This window comes from Vombatus ursinus, unplaced genomic scaffold, assembly GCF_900497805.2.
Source record: "Vombatus ursinus unplaced genomic scaffold, bare-nosed wombat genome assembly UNPS02014779.1, whole genome shotgun sequence".
In the NCBI taxonomy this organism is placed as follows: Eukaryota; Metazoa; Chordata; class Mammalia; order Diprotodontia; family Vombatidae; genus Vombatus; species Vombatus ursinus.
In genome coordinates this window covers 37,077,600-37,094,806 of record NW_020954557.1, presented here as the reverse complement: position 1 = coordinate 37,094,806, position 17,207 = coordinate 37,077,600, and the positions used below count along the sequence as shown (strand labels likewise).

Genomic DNA, 17,207 nt, shown 5'->3' with positions numbered 1-17,207 from the left:
ATAAATTAAATTCATGATCTTCAGACTAAAACAAAAACTATTTAGAGTGATTCAAATTATTCCTAAATATGTGCTCTTACCTGTGATTTTTACTCCTTCCTTGGTTTCAGAGGGTACGCCAACACCAAACTCATTTTCTCCAGAGACTCTGAAGTAGTAAACAGCTCCCTCTTGTAAGTTGGACACTTTGTAGGAAAGTCGATGGCAATTGTTAGTCACGGTGACCCATGCTTTCTTACTGGCCTCTCGTTTTTCTATATGGTAATTTTTCACAGGGGCACCACCATCATTTTCAGGAACATCCCAGGATAACACTGCAGATTCCTTGGTTACATCTTTAACATTAATGTTAGCTGGTGGTCCAGGGGTATCAAGAACTTTGACGACTAAGGTCAATGAAGCAGCATTCAAAGTATTCTGAATTGTTAATGTGTATTTTCCAGAGTCATTTCTGTTGGCATTTTCAATAGTAAGCGATGTGCGAGTGTCTGTAGAATCAATACAAGCTCTAGTACGGAGATCAATATCTGGCTTACTCCATATTACAGTAGGTACTGGTCTTCCTCGGAAAGGCACAGTCATGGTAAATGAGGCACCAGCCTTGACAATCAAAGTCTTCTTCATTTCACTGTCAAGGTCAAATATAGGTTCTTCTTCTCTTTCCTTTGCTACCTGAGGATCTGAGCTATCACTTGGATCACTAGCACCAACCTTATTTATTGATCTTACTCTAAAGACATATTCAGCCCCTGCTGTTAAACCACTTACTGTATATTCAGTGCCTCGTAAGTTCTGGATGGCAACTAACCACTCAGTTTCATCAGATTTCTTATATTCTACTGTGTATCCGGTAACTGGGGCCCCTCCATCAAACAAAGGCTTAACCCAGCCAATAGTTATATTTGTTTTTCCTGAGTCCACAATTTTAGGTTTAGATGGAGGAGAGGGTAAGAAGATTGGATCTTCTGCTCGAACCAAAGGTGATGTTTCACTTGGAAGGCTCAGACCAGCAGCATTTTCTGCATAGACCCGATATTCATATTCACATCCTTCCCGAAGTCCTGTTGATTTTACTCTCAGATCATAAACTGGTTTTTTGTTTACACGTACCCATCGTAAGCTGTTTTTCTCCCGACGTTCAATTATGTATCCAGAGATATCATTACCCCCATCGCTCTCGGGTCTTGACCAGCATAAGGTCATGAAATCTTTGGTCACAGATGTGATCTCCAAAGATGTGGGTGGACTGGGCACCGTAAAGGGGTCAAGTGCCTTTACAGCCACACTCTCCAGGGGCTCACCTGCACCATATTTATTAACACCAATGACTCTAAATATATATTCATTACCTCTAAGTAATTTGGTTACTTTACAAGATGTTGTTCTTAATTCTTCTTCGCAAATTGTCCATGCAAGTCGGCTTGTCTCACGTTTTTCTACAATATAATAGTCAATATCTGCACCACCATCTTCTTGTGGAGGTCCCCAGGAAAGTGAACATTTCTCAGCAGTTAGGCCATTTATTTCTAGAGGTCCTGCTGGTGGCCCAGGTCTATCAAGGACTTTGCAGTTAACAGCCATAGACCGAGTTCCTGCAACATTTTTGAGAGTTAACACATACTGACCAGTGTCACGTCTCACACAGTCCTTAACTGTTAACAAAGTTGTGCAGTCTGTTGAAACAATTTCAGTCTTTGCTCTTTCTTCAATCTCCTTGCCATCCTTTGACCAGGATATTACAGGTAGAGGTCGTCCTGAAATGTCTGCATTGATTTTAAGGACTTCCCCAGCTTTGACCCTGATAATGTCACGGAATTTGACATCCATCATAATTCTTGGGGCCTCAACATCATCTTTTACTGTAATAGGTCCAGTTGATTCAGATGGCTCACTAATGGAGTCAGCAGCATTCCTTGCAAAAACACGGAATTCATAACGTTGATCTTCTGTAAGTTCAGTTACCTCAAAATAAGTTTCTTGTACATTGGTAAAGTTGCACTTCAACCACCGGCCATCTGGCAGTTCTCTGCACTCAATAAGGTAACCTGTGATTTTAGCCCCACCATCATATCGGGGTTTAGACCATTTAAGTGAAACGGACTTTCTGGTAATATTTGTAACTTCTGGTTGACCAGGAGGATCACAAGGGTCTCTTGCAGGAACTGGCTCACATGCCTTGCTGCATTTACCAATTCCTGCAATATTCTCAGCATATACACGGTATTCATACATCAGTCCTTCATCAAGGCCAGAAACTTTCATTTGTGTATCAGTAATGAGAGTTTTGTTTACTTTTGTCCAAAGAATACTGCTTTTTTCTTTATGCTCAAGGTGATAGCCAATTACTTGACTTCCTCCATCATTAACTGGCACTTGCCAACTTACAATCATGGTGGATTTTGTGGCATGTACAACTTTAGGTGTTCCAGGAGGACCTGGGGGACTGAATGGGTATTCTGCAATGACAGCTGATGATTCACTGTAAGTACTCCTACCATAACGGTTCTCTGCACAAACACGGAACTGATATTCACTTCCTGTTGTCAGGCGAACTATCTTAATGGATGTCCTTGCAACTGCTTGTGATACTACTTGCCATATCGTAGAAGTAGTATCTCTTTTCTCAACAATGTAATTGCTAATTTGGCAGCCACCATCATATTCTGGAGGATTCCAAGATATTGTTACATTGTCAGAGCTAACTTCGTCAATATGTATAGGTCCTGGAGGTCCTGGTCTGTCAAGGACGATTACAGTAATAGAAACGGTTGTAACTCCAGCACTGTTTGAAACAGATAATTCATACTTTCCAACATCTTCTCTTGAAGCTTCCTTGATAATTAATGATGTTACAGTCTTTGATGACTGAACATTTACTCTAGTTGTCTCTTTTAGGGTTTGTCCATCTTTTTTCCAGCTTACAGTAGGCACAGGTCTCCCACTAAATGGCACATCAATCTTGAGTTGGTCTCCAGCTTTAACATTGAAAGTGTTGAAAGGAAGCTCAACTGAGGGTTTTATTTCAATATCTTTTGCAACTACTGGTACTCCAAGTTGTCTAGGGTCACTTTTCCCTTTTTCATTAACTGCAGCTACCCTAAAGGTATATTCTTCTCCAGTAGTCAGACCAGACACAGTGGCTTCTAATGTCTTTACATGTGTGCAAGTGCTCCATTTCTCACTTCCTTTAGTCTGCATTTCTACTACATAACCCGTAATTTTACTGCCACCATCACTTTCTGGTTTCTCCCATTTAATGGTAGCAGTGTTACGTGTCACATCAACAAGAGTAACTCTTCCAGGTGGCAGGGGTGGTTCAGATACTTTAACTGGTTCTGTTGTTTCAGCTGGCAAACCAATTCCATATTCATTTGAAGCCAAGACACGGAAGAAGTAAGTACACCCTTCTTGGAGATTTTCGATTTTGAAAGTGGTCTTAGTGCAATTGTTTGTAACAGTGGCATATGCTTTTCTTGTAGACTCTCGTTTTTCAACAATGTAATTTGTAATTTTAGCTCCACCATCAATAAGTGGTGGTTCCCAAGACAATGTTACTGAATCTTTCTTCACTTCTTTCACAGTCAAATTCACAGGTGCGCTTGGTGAATCAAGAACTCTGACATTAACAAAAGCTGTTTTGGAGCCACTATTATTTTCTAGAGTCAGGTTATATCTACCACTGTCAAATCTGGTAACATTATCAATAACCAACATTGTATATGAGCTGGTGACCTCAATCTGGGCTCTCTCAGTGAGAGTGCCTTCTGCTTTTTCCCATTTGACTTCAGGTTCTGGTCTACCTTTGATGGTAACAAATAATCTCAAGGTAGCACTTGCACGAAGAATGACAACCTTCCTTAGATCAGCATCAAGTTCAATTTCAGGAGGCTCAATCCTTTCAGCAGCAACAACTGATCCAGGTATGGTTGCAGGTTCACCAACACCTTCTGAGTTAATGGCGCATATGCGGAAGTTATATTCACTGTTTTCTTTAAGTTCAGTTACAGTGAACTGCTTTCCTTGTAGACCTGTTGGTGGTGTACACGTTGTCCATTCATCAGCAGCAGCCTCTTTGACTTCCACAACATAGCCCTTAACAGGAGCACCACCATCGTAGATGGGCTTATTCCATGCCAGAGATACTGAAGATCTAGATGTGTCTGTTACTTTAGGATTGCTTGGGGGGCCTGGTGGATACAAAGCATCACACGCACGATAGAAAACAGATGGCTCACTAAATTCACCCATGCCAGCTGCATTCTCAGCTGCAACTCTGAATTCATAGGAGTGGCCCTCTGTAAGTCCAGTCACTCTGAGTCGTAGATCTGTTAGTGTTTTCTTATTGCATTTAGTCCATCTGATGCCATCTTTATCACGCTTTTCAAGTATATAACCCTCAATTTCAGCTCCACCATCATCTACCGGACGTGCCCATGTTACTACCATTGAGTCTTTAGTGATTGCTGAGGCTTCAGGTGTTGAAGGAGGACCTGGTGGCTTGTATGGATTACAGGCTATGACAGGCTCGGATTCCAGTGGCTCTCCAATTCCGTATTTGTTTACAGCCATGACACGGAATATATACTCATTGCCTGGAAGAAGTTTAGTAACTTTGTAGTTCAGGGCCTGTACTTCAGTTGAAACCTGGGTCCATGAGAGTCTGCTTGTTTCTCTCTTCTCAATGATGTAATGAGAAATACTAGCACCACCATCTTGTAGAGGTGGGTTCCATGCCAAGTAACATTTTTCTGCAGTAACTCCTGAAACTTTCAGAGGTGGTCCAGGAGGTCCTGGCCTATCAAGTACTTTTACAGTTATTGGTATAGACTTTGTACCACCAACATTGCTGAGCTTCAAGATATACTGTCCCCCATCAGTTCTTATGCAGTCTTTGACAACAAGAGTTGTTTTTTGTGTAGTAGATTTAATTTCCATTCTGGCTGCTGTTTCCTCAAGCTCTTTCCCATCTTTTATCCACACAATGTCAGGTATAGGCTTACCACGGATGTCAGCTTCCAGAACGAAGGTCTCTCCTGCATGAACAACAATCATGTCTTTGTATTTTGGGTCCAAGGAAGCATTAGGTGCATCAATTTCATCTCTAGCGGTAATTGCACCAGTGCTTTCTGATGGCTCACTATAGTTTCCAGCTGCATTTCTGGCTATTACTCTAAATTCATATCTTTGGTCTTCTACAAGCCCACTCACTGTAAATTCTGTCTCTAACACATTGGTAAAGCTGGCTTTCATCCAACGACCATCAGGTAGATCTTTCTTTTCTACAATATAGCCTGTTATTTTGCTACCACCATCATAGGCAGGTTTTTTCCATTTCAATGTGACGTTGTTTCTTGTTATAACAATGGCTTCAGGACGGCCAGGTGGGTCACATGGATCACGAGCAACAAAGCATTCAGATACTTTGCTAGGTTTTCCAATGCCAACAATATTTTCAGCAGAAACTTTGAATTCATACTCAAGGCCTTCATCAAGTCCAGTAGTTTTAAACTTGGTGTCTTGAATGGGGATTTTGTTTAACTTCATCCAAAGAATGCTATTCTTTTCTTTCTGTTCAAGATGGTAGCCAATAACTTTGCTCCCACCGTCATTGACTGGCTCATGCCACTCTACAAGCATTTGATCTTTTGATATGGATGTCACAAAAGGAGTTCCAGGTGGCCCAGGTTCTTTAAATGGATATTGTACAACAACTGGTTTAGAATCTAGTGAGGGACTCGTACCATATCTGTTTTCAGCAAAAATCTTGAATTGGTATTCACAGCCTGTTTTAAGTTTGGTTATTTTAATTGTTGTTCTTGCTACTGTTGCTGATACCATTTGCCAGGAGGTAGTGGTTGTATCACGTTTCTCTACAATATAATTGCTTATTTGACAGCCACCAGTGTATATTGGTGGTTCCCAGGATATGACTACAAAGTCTGCACTGACTTCATCGAAGCGAACGGGTCCAACTGGTGGCCCAGGTTTTTCCAAAACTATTATGCTAAGATCTTCTGTTGCTGTGCCTGCAGCGTTTGTTGCTGTTATTTTATATTTTCCAAAGTCATCTTTGTTGCTTTCTTTAATGTGTAAAATAGTTGATGTGGCTGTTTCTTCTACATTGACTCTGGTAGTCTGTTTAAGAGCCTCACCATCTTTTACCCAAGAAATTTTAGGCCTAGGTCGACCTATAACTGGTATTTCTATCTTGAGATCTTCTCCAGCCTGGACACTGTATGTGTTAAATGGCAACCTGAAACTTGGTTGTATAGTCAAATCTCTAGCTATGACTGGAACACCAAGGACTCTTGGATCACTTTTTCCTTTTTCATTGTAAGCCTTGACTCGGAACTGATACTCCTGCCCAGAACTTAGACCAGAAATAACTGCATTGCAAACTTTGGATTCAGCAACAACACTCCATTTTTCCGTTCCTTTCGGTTGCATTTCAACCACATAACCCAAAACTCTGCTACCTCCATCATGTTCAGGTTTTTCCCACATAAGTGATGCACTGGTTTGAGACACGTCAGTTAGTGTAACCTTCCCAGGTGGTGAAGGAGGTTCAGCTGCTTTCACTGCATCAAGAGTTTCTACTGGAACCCCAACTCCAAATTCATTTTCTGCCATAACTCTGAAGTAATAGATGGCTCCTTCGGTAAGATTTTCAACTTTGAAACTTGTTTTGTTGCATTTGGCACTCACATTAGCATATGCCTTTCGGGTCGATTCTCGCTTGTCAATTACATAGTTCTTAATCTTTGCACCACCATCAATGATAGGTGGTTCCCAGACCAGTGTGACAGAATCTTTCTTCACTTCTTTAACTGCCAAGTTTTGTGGAGGTCCTGGAGTATCTAGGACTTTCACAGTAACAAATGCAGATTTGGATCCACTACTGTTTTCCAGTTTGAGGATGTATTTCCCAGCATCATTTCTATCACAGTTATCTATTGATAATTGGGTATAGTTTAAGCCTTTTTCAATTTGAACTTTATCAGTAAATTCACCTTCCTCTCGAGACCAAATAATATCAGGTGTTGGTCGGCCTTTGAATGGAATGTGAATTCTGGCAGATCCACCAGCTCTGACTACTATTCCTTTCCTTAATTCTGAATCAAGGTCAAGTTCAGGAGGTTCAAGTTTATCTTCTGGTTTCACAGTACCAGGTACTGATGCAGGCTCACCTAAACCAACTTTATTGAGAGCACAAACCCGTATCTTATATTCCTGATGTTCGATAAGCTTTGAAATCTCAAATCGAGTGACTTTCAGACCAGTCTGTGGCGTCACTACTTTCCAGTCATCTTCATCTGCTTTACAGATCTCTACTAAGTATCCCAGGATTTCACTGCCACCATCATAAATGGGCTTGCTCCATGCAAGTGTAATTGAATTTTTGGTGGTGTCTACAAGGTGGGCATTGGTGGGTGGCCCAGGTTTGAATACAGGGTCACAAGCCTTATAATAAACTGTAGCCTGACTTGATTCTCCAACTCCAGCAGCATTTTCTGCAGATACTCTAAATTCATATTCATGATCTTCTGTCAATCCTGTAACTCTTAATCGCAAATCTGTAATTCGCCGCTTATTGCACTTGATCCATCTAATGCCACTTCTGTCCCTCTTTTCTACAATATAACCAATAATCTCGCTTCCACCATCACTGTCTGGACGGTTCCAGCAGACTGTCATGGAGTCCTTGGCAATATTTGTTACTTCTAAGTTCTTTGGTGGACCAGGAAGCACAAATGGGTTTTTCATTAGTACTGGTGCAGATTCCAAAGGCTCACCAGCTCCGTATTTGTTAACAGCCATTACACGGAAAATATATTCATTTCCTTCTAAAAGTTTGGTTACTTTCAATGTATTGGTTACAACTTCTGAAGCAACAACAGTCCATGCAAGTCGGCTGGTTTCTCTTTTTTCAACAACATAGTGAGAAATGTCACTGCCACCATCTTGAAGGGGTGGAGACCAAGTTAATGAGCATTTTTCAGAAGTAACTCCAGTAACCTGAATAGGACCTTCTGGAGGCCCTGGTCTGTCTAATACTTTTACATTTACTGGGAATGACTTAGAACCTGCAACATTAGAAGCTCTTAAAATATATTGTCCACCATCAATTCTAATGGCATCTTTTACAATGATCAGTGCTTTGAAATCTGTATTCTTTATTTCACATCTAGCAGATTCTTCAACTTCTTTATCTCCTTTTAACCACTCGATGGTAGGTAGTGGCTTTCCATAGACATCAGCCTCAAGTCTGAATGTTTCTCCAGCATTGACCACAATTGTGTCTCTGTATTTTGGATCCATTGAGATTCTGGGAAGTTCAACTTCATCCTTGGCTGTTATAGGTCCAGTACTGTCTGAGGGTTTACTTACTGCACCTGCAGCATTCTTTGCAATCACTCTGAATTCATACCTTTCATTTTCAGTAAGGCCAGTGACAGTGAATTGTGTTTCGATGACATTCGTGAAACTGGCTTTCATCCAGCGGCCCTCAGGCAAATCTCGTTTCTCAACAATATAGCCAGTGATCATGCTTCCACCGTCATATACAGGCTTGGTCCATTGTAGAGTAATTTCATTTCTCTTGATCATGATTGCTTCTGGAGTTCCTGGGGGGTCACAGGGATCACGGGCCACATAACATTCTGAACTTTTGCTTGCTTTGCCTACACCAACGATATTTTCAGCATACACTCTGAATTCATATTCAATACCTTCTTCAAGATTAAGTACTTTAAACTGGGTGTCATGGATAATAGTTTTGTTGACCTTTGTCCACAAAATACTGTTTCTTTCCTTTCTCTCAAGGTGGTAACCAATGACTGGACTTCCACCATTATTAATTGGTTCATGCCACTGTACAACCATAGAATCTTTAGAAATGGTATTAACAAATGGTGTGCCAGGAGGACCTGGTTCTTTGTAGGGATATTGGGCTACAACAGGATCAGATTCTAAGGCAAAGCTTTGTCCATATCTGTTTTCAGCAAATATTCTGAATTGGTATTCTGTGCCAGTTTTCAGCTTACTCACTTTTAAGGTTGTTCTTGCAACAGTACCAGAAACAACTTCCCATATGGTAGTGGTTGTATCTCTCTTTTGAACAATATAGTTAGTGATTTGGCAACCACCTGTATATAGTGGAGGATTCCAAGATAATGTAATACTCTCAGCACTGACTTCATCAAATTTCACAGGGCCTTTTGGTGGATCAGGCTTGTCTAGAGTTATAATTTCAATGGAAGCAGATTTTTGTCCAACAACATTGGCAACTGTGATTCCATACATTCCGCCATCTTCCTTGTGGGTTTCTTTAATGGTAAGCACAGTAAGGTCAGGCAAATCAGTAACATTGAATCTTGTTGTCTGTTTTAGTGGTTGGTCATCTTTCGTCCAGGTAATGGTGGGCTTAGGACGTCCAGAAATTGGAACTTCTATTTTTAAATCCTGACCAACTTGGATGCTGTAACTGTTGAATGCAGGTCTTACATCTGGCTCAATAACTAAATCTTTGGCAATTACTGGAACAGCAAGGGACCTAGGATCACTCCTTCCCTTTTCATTTACAGCAACAACTCTAAATAGATATTCTTCTCCTTGGGTTAAGTTTGTAATTACTGCTTCCAAGTTCTTAACACGGGCACACTCTGACCATTTGTCACTGCGCTTAGCTTGCATTTCAACAATATATTGTATAATTTTGCTGCCACCATCATGTTCTGGCTTTGTCCAGCTTAGGGAAACACTGTTTCTTGTGACATCATCCACTGTTATTTTTCCTGGTGGTTGTGGAACTTCAGCAACCTTAATTGGGTCAGCAGTGTGGGCAGGAAGGCCAATACCATATTCATTTTCAGCTGTAACTCTAAAGTAATAACTGCAGCCCTCTTGAAGTTGATCTATTTTCCATGAGTGCTTATGGCAGTTTGTTACAACAGCAGCATAAGATTTTCTTGTAGCTTCACGTTTCTCAACAATATAATTTTTTATTTTGGATCCTCCGTCCAACAGAGGTGGTTCCCATGTGATTGATACTGAGTCTTTGGTGATTTCTGTTATTTTAAGGTTAACTGGTGGACTTGGTGTATCCAAGACTCTCACAGTGACGAAGGCAGACTTTGTTCCACTACTGTTTTCTAAGGTGAGCGTGTATTTTCCACTGTCATATCTGTTCACATTTTCAAGGACAAGAGAGGTAAAGCTGGATGTGACATCAATTAGAGCTGCATCCCGGATTTCTCCATCCATCTTTCCCCACTTAACTTCTGGTGTAGGGCGACCTCTAATGGGAACAAACAACCTCAAGGAACCACCTGCTCTTATGTTTATTACTTTCCTTAATTCTAGATCAAGATCAATGTCTGGTGCTTCCAATTTTTCTTCAACTATAATAGGCCCAGGTACATCAGCATGTTCTCCAACTCCAGCTTTATTAACAGCACAGATACGGAAATTGTATTCATGCTTTTCCAACAGGTTTTCTACTTCTATATTTGTTTTCTTGATTCCGGTTGGTGGAGTACACATTGTCCATTCCCCAACACTTACATCACATTTTTCAACTATGTATCCTTGGATTTCACTGCCACCATCATAAACTGGTTTGCTCCATGAGAGGAAAACTGAAGACCTTGTAATATCTGTGACTTTGGGGTTATTTGGTGGTCCTGGCTTATAAATAGGATCACAAGCTTTTTGGTAAGCAGAAGGTAGACTTGGTTCACTGAGACCAGCAGCATTTTCAGCTGAGACTCTAAATTCATAATGATGGTTTTCTATGAGTCCAGTTGCTCTTAAACGCAATTCCCCAATCAAACCCTTGTGGCATCTTGTCCATCGGATGCCTTCCTTATCCCGTTTTTCAAGGACATAACCAAGAATTTCACTGCCACCATCAGATGCTGGCCTTTCCCATACAACAATCATTGAGTCTTTGGTCACTGTAGTAACTTCAGGTGCCTTTGGTGCATCTGGCACAACAAATGGGTTCTTGGCAATGACTGGCTCAGATTCAAGAGGTTCACCAACACCATATTTGTTTACAGCCATTATGCGGAACATATATTCATTTCCTTCTAGGAGTTTGGTAACCTTGCAACTAAGCGTTTGCACATTGGCATCAACCACAGTCCAAACTAAACGGCTGGTTTCTCTTCTTTCTACAATGTAGTTTATGATATCACTACCACCATCTTGGAGTGGGGGTTTCCATGCTAATGTGCATTTTTCAGCAGTAACTCCAGACACAACAACAGGTCCTTCAGGTGGTCCTGGCCTATCGAGAACTTTGACATTTACGCTAACCGATCTCTCTCCAGCAACATTTTTTGCTTTCAGTGCATAATTACCACTATCAACACGACCTGCTTCCTTTACATTGAGGGAGGTGGCAAAATCAGTACTTTTTATTTCTAAATGAGCTGTGTTTGAAAGTTCTCGATCACCTTTTGTCCACTGAATGGTTGGTATTGGTTTGCCATAAATGTCAGCTTCAATCTTGAATGACTCACCAGCATGGACTACAATTGTGTCTTTATACTTTGGGTCCATACTTATCCGTGGAGGGTCTACTTCATCTCTCGCTGTGATTGCTCCTGTGCTTTCAGATGGCTCACTAAATACTCCTGCAGCATTTCGCGCTATAACCCGGAACTCATATCTCTGATTTTCAACTAGGCCAGTTACTTCAAATTGAGTTTCAATGACATTAGTAAAGCTGGCTTTCATCCAGCGGCCATCTGGTAACTCTTTCTTCTCAACAATATAGCCAGTGATCTTGCTTCCACCATCGTAGGTGGGTTTCTTCCACTGAAGAGTCACAGAGTTCCTTGTGACAATTATTGCTTCTGGCCGACCTGGTGGATCACATGGGTCATGAGCTACATAACATTCAGATACTTTGCTAGGCTTGCCAATGCCCACAATGTTTTCAGCACAGACTCTAAATTCATACTCAATTCCTTCTTCAAGGCCAGTTGTTTTAAACTTGGTTTGTGGAATAGGTGTTTTGTTCAACTTTACCCAGAGGATGCTATTTCTCTCTTTACGTTCTAAATGATAACCAATAACTCTGCTACCACCATCATTGACTGGCTCATTCCATTGGACCTCCATACTGTCTTTGGAAGAAGCTGTCACGAAAGGTGTTCCTGGAGGTCCAGGCACTTTGAATGGATATTGGGCTACAATAGGCTCTGATGTGAGATAAGTACTTTTTCCATATCTGTTTTCAGCTGCAATTCTGAACTGATATTCACATCCAGTCTTCAGTCGGCAGGCTTTTATTGTTGTTCTTGCAACAGTAGCTGACACAATATGCCAGGTAGTTGTAGAAGTGTCCCTTTTCTCTACAATATAATTATTGATAGAACTTCCACCATCATATTTTGGTGGGTCCCAGGACAGAGTAATACTATCTGCAGTTACTTCATCCATTTTAACGGGTCCAGTAGGAGGCCCTGGTTTGTCAAGAACAATAATATTAAGGGTTTCAGTGGCTTCACCTACTGAGTTTACAAGTTTAACTACATAATGTCCAACATCTTCCCGGAATGCTTCCTTTATTGTCAACAGTGTGTTATTTTCTGTGCTTTCTGCATTTACTCTAGTAGTCTGTTTCAGAGGCACATCATCTTTGTGCCAGGTCACGGTTGGAGTTGGACGTCCAATAAATGGGACATCAACTTTTAGATCTTCACCTGCTAGCACTGTGAAAGTGTTAAATAATAGTTTGAAGGCTGGTGGAATGACAAGGTCTTTGGCAATGACTGGTACGCTAAGCTGTCGAGGATCGCTGATTCCTTTTTCATTCTGGGCTGAAACACGGAATGAATACTCTTCACCCTGAATCAATCCAGTAATTGTGGCTTCGGTGACTTTGACTGTGGCACATGTTGCCCACTTATCACTGCCTTTGCTCTGCATCTCCACAATGTAGCCTAGAATTCTACTTCCTCCATCATGTTCTGGTTTCTCCCAAGAGAGTGACACACTATTTCTTGTGACATCTAGTAGAGTTATCTTCCCTGGAGGAAGTGGTCTTTCTGATGCTTTAACAGACTCTGCAGTTTCAGCTGGGAGACCAATTCCATACTCATTTTCTGCCAGAACTCTAAAATAATAATTGCAGCCTTCTTGAAGTTGATCTACTTTCCAGGAAGTCTTATGGCAATTTGTTGCAACAGTTGAGTAAGCTTTTCTCGTGGATTCACGCTTTTCAACAATGTAGTTCTTTATCTTGGAGCCGCCATCTAGGAGAGGTGGTTCCCAAGTCAGTGTGACAGATGATTTAGTGACTTCTTTGATTTTCAAGTCCTGAGGTGGTCCTGGTGTATCAAGAACCCTGACATTGACAAATGCCGATTTGCTACCTGAACTGTTTTCTATAGTTAGTATATATTTACCACTATCAAATCTGTTGACATTTCCAACAATAAGCAAGGTATAAGAGCTTGTTGATTCAATGCTAGCTTTATCTAAAGATTCTCCGTGCTCTCTTGTCCATTTCACTTCTGGTGCTGGTCTTCCTTTGATTGGAACAAATAGTCTTAGGGTACAGCAAGCCCTTATGGTGACAACTTTACGTAGGTCAGCATCCAATTCAATCTCTGGAGGCAGCATCCTTTCCTCAGCCTTTGGAGTTCCAGGAACAAGTGCAGGTTCACCAATTCCTTCAGAATTCATGGCGTAGATACGGATTTTGTATTCTTGATTTTCTTTGAGGTTGGTGATAGTATAAGAGGTTGCCTTGAGTCCTGCTGGAGGTGTGACAATCTTCCACTCATCTTCTTCAGGCAGTGCTATCTCAACCATATACCCTGTGATTTCTGAGCCACCATCATAGATTGGTTTATTCCAAGCAATTGAAATTGATGATCTGCTTGTATCTAGAACACGTGGATTTCCTGGTGGGCCAGGCTTAAAGACAGTATCACAAGCTTTATAAAATGGACTCGTAGCACTTGGTGCACTAATTCCAGCAGCATTTTCAGCCATGATCCTGTACTCATATTCATGTCCTTCTGTCAGTCCAGATACCTTATACCTTAAGTCAGTGACAGCTTTTTTATTACATTTCACCCATCGTTGGCCAGTTTTATCTCGGCGTTCCACAATGTAATTGATAATTTCACTTCCTCCATCAGAATCAGGATGTCCCCAACAGACAACCATAGAGTCCTTAGTAATAGTTGTAACTTCAGGATTTTTGGGTGGATCTGGGGGTCCATATGGATTTACTGCAAGGACAGGTTCTGATTCAAGGGGCTCTCCTACCCCATATTTATTAACAGCCATAACACGGAACACATATTCATTGCCTTTCAATAATTTGGTGACCTTCAGTTTTGTTAGTTGTACTTCAGAGGCTACGTTTGTCCATGCCAATCTGCTGGTTTCACGTTTTTGCACTATGTAGTGGTCAATGCTGGCACCTCCATCATCTAGTGGAGGTAACCATGATAATACACACTTTTCTGCAGTAACTTCAGTCACAGCCAAAGGTCCTTCAGGTGGACCTGGTCGATCAAGAACTTTAACATTGAAAATGTGTTTGGCAAAACCACCAGGATTAGTAGCTGTAAGTACATATGCCCCACTATCCTTTCTTGATGAATCTTTGTTAACTAGATTTGTAGAGAAATCTGCTGTTTTTATTTCTAATTTTGCTGTGCCTTCAAGCTCCTTTCCATCTTTGGTCCATTCCATTGTTGGTGGTGGCCGACCAGAAACATCTGCTTCAAGCTTAAAAACTTCACCTGCTTTTAATACTAGTGTGTCTTTGTATTTAACATCCACCATGATCCTTGGTGCTTCGATGTCATCTCTGCATGTTATGGCATCTGAAGGCTCGGAGGGTGGACTTACAGCTCCAGCAGCATTTTTGGCAATCACACGGAATTCATATGCAGCGTCCTCAGTTAAGCCACTGACCGTGAATTCATTCTCCAAAATGTTGCTGAAGTTGGCCTTCAGCCAACGACCACTGGGAAGGTCTCTCTTTTCAACAATGTAGCTAGTGATCTTGAATCCTCCAGTATACTCAGGCTTAGCCCATTTAAGTGTTACTGTATGTCTAGTAATATTGAGAGGAATTGGTTTCCCAGGCGGGTCAATGGGGTCCAAGGCAAGTGTAGGTTCAGATGGCTTGCTTGGCTTGCTTTTGCCAGCCATATTTTCTGCAATCACTCGGAACTCATAAGCAATGCCGTCTGTTAGGCCACTTGATTTAAAAATGTTCCCTGGCACTAATGCTTTACTCACAGTCTGCCAGAGAATACCATTTCTTTCTTTTCTTTCAACATGATATCCTAAAATGGGACTTCCACCATCAGTTAGAGGCTCATGCCAGCTAATGGTTATCGATTCTTTGGTGACTGCGGTTACTTGTGGAGTACCAGGAGGCCCAGGAACTTTAAATGGATAGTTGGCAATGACAGATGCTGAGGTGATACCTGGTCCAACTCCATATCTGTTTTGAGCTTTTACCCGGAATTGATACTCCACTCCAGTAATAAGGCGAGTTGCTTTATAGGTAGTACGTATTACAGTGGTTGCCAATTCAACCCATGTGGTACTGTCAGTTTGACGCATTTCAACAACATAATTGCTGATGGGTACTCCTCCATCATTCTCTGGAGGTTCCCAAGAGAAGGTAACAAAATCAGATGAAACTTCATCAAACTTAATTGGACCAGTCGGTGGGCCTGGGATGTCATGCACCTGAATGGTGATGACATCTCCAACTTCTCCTACAATATTCTTTGCTGATAGTGGGTAAGGTCCACTATCACTTCTTATACATTCGTTGATATTTAGTATGGTTGAAGTGGCAGTATTTTCAAAATTAACTCTTTGGGTTTGTTTAAGAACTTGATTTCCTTTTTTCCATGTGACAGTTGGTTTAGGCCGACCAAGCACTGGAATCTCAACTTTGATATTCTCACCAGCTCTGGCAATGACCAGTTTCTGGTAAATGCCACGAAGGTCCAATTCTGGAAGCATTGTCTGCTCTTTTACAATGACTGGCCTGCTTTCTCTTGGGGCACTTCTCCCAGCACTGTTCACTGCCATAACTTGGAAAGTATATTCTTCCCCTTCAGTTAAGTTCTTTACAACACATTCTAATCCCTTTATGGTTGTGATGTGTGTCCACTGGTCAGAGCCTTTTCTCTGGGCTTCAATCACATAGCCAGTGATCTTACTGCCTCCATCATACTTTGGTTTAGGCCATGCCAGGCTGACTGTGTTTTTAGTTATGTCCATGATATTAAGGCTGTCTGGTGGTGATGGTGCCTCAGAGGCCCTTACAGGCTCTGTGGTTTCTGTTGGTTCACCAATTCCATATTCATTTTCTGCCATCACTCTGAAGAAATATTCACACCCTTCAGATAAGCCAGTCACTTTATAAGTACATTTATGGCACTTGGTTGTGGCTGTAGAATACGATTTCCGTGTGGCTTCACGTTTTTCCACAATGTAGTTTGTTATACGAGAGCCCCCATCTATCAGAGGCAGGTCCCAGTGCAAGGTGACACTGTCCCTCGTGATCTCAGTCGGCCTCAGATTGAGCACAGGTCCAGGTGTATCCAAGACTCTAACATTGACAAATCCGCTTTTCTTACCGGCAGCATTTTCTATAGTCATCACAAATTTGCCAGTGTCGTATCTATTACATTCTGGAATAATCAGAAGAGTAAAGGATTCTGTGTTTTCAATGTTGGCACGGGTTTTAAGGTTTACACCATCTTTTGTCCAGGTGACTTCAGGAGCTGGACGGCCTTTAATTGGTACAAATATTCTAATGCTTAGCCCTGCTCTAACAACAAGTGTTCTTCGAAGCTCTGCATCTAATTCAAAATCAGGAGCCAATTCACGTTCTATGATTTCAACATTTGGAATCACTGCTGGCTCTCCAACACCTGCATCATTGATAGCACAGATTCTGAAATTGTATTTTTCTTTTGTTTGAAGATCAGGGACAACAAATTCTGTGATCCTGAGGGCAGTTCCTGTTGTATCTTTTATCCAGGCCTCATCTCCTTCTTTTTGATGCTCTACTATATAGCCTGTGATTTCAAGTCCACCATCATAATGGGGTTTGCCCCAAGCTAAAGAAGCAGATTTCTTTGTAGTATCAGTCACTCGGGCATTTGAAGGTGGTCCTGGTGGATCTGTGAAATTAATATGGAAAC

At 41.4% G+C, this 17,207-nt stretch overlaps 1 protein-coding gene across 1 annotated transcript in view; it reads right to left on the bottom strand.

The window, feature by feature from the left end:
* TTN (titin) overlaps positions 1-17,207 on the bottom strand; it is a 325,691-nt gene that overhangs the window by 35,800 nt on the left and 272,684 nt on the right. Inside the window, exon 277 of the mRNA XM_027865699.1 lies at positions 81-17,186. Coding sequence (XP_027721500.1) covers positions 81-17,186 — 17,106 coding nt within the window. The remainder of the gene's footprint in view (positions 1-80; positions 17,187-17,207) is intronic.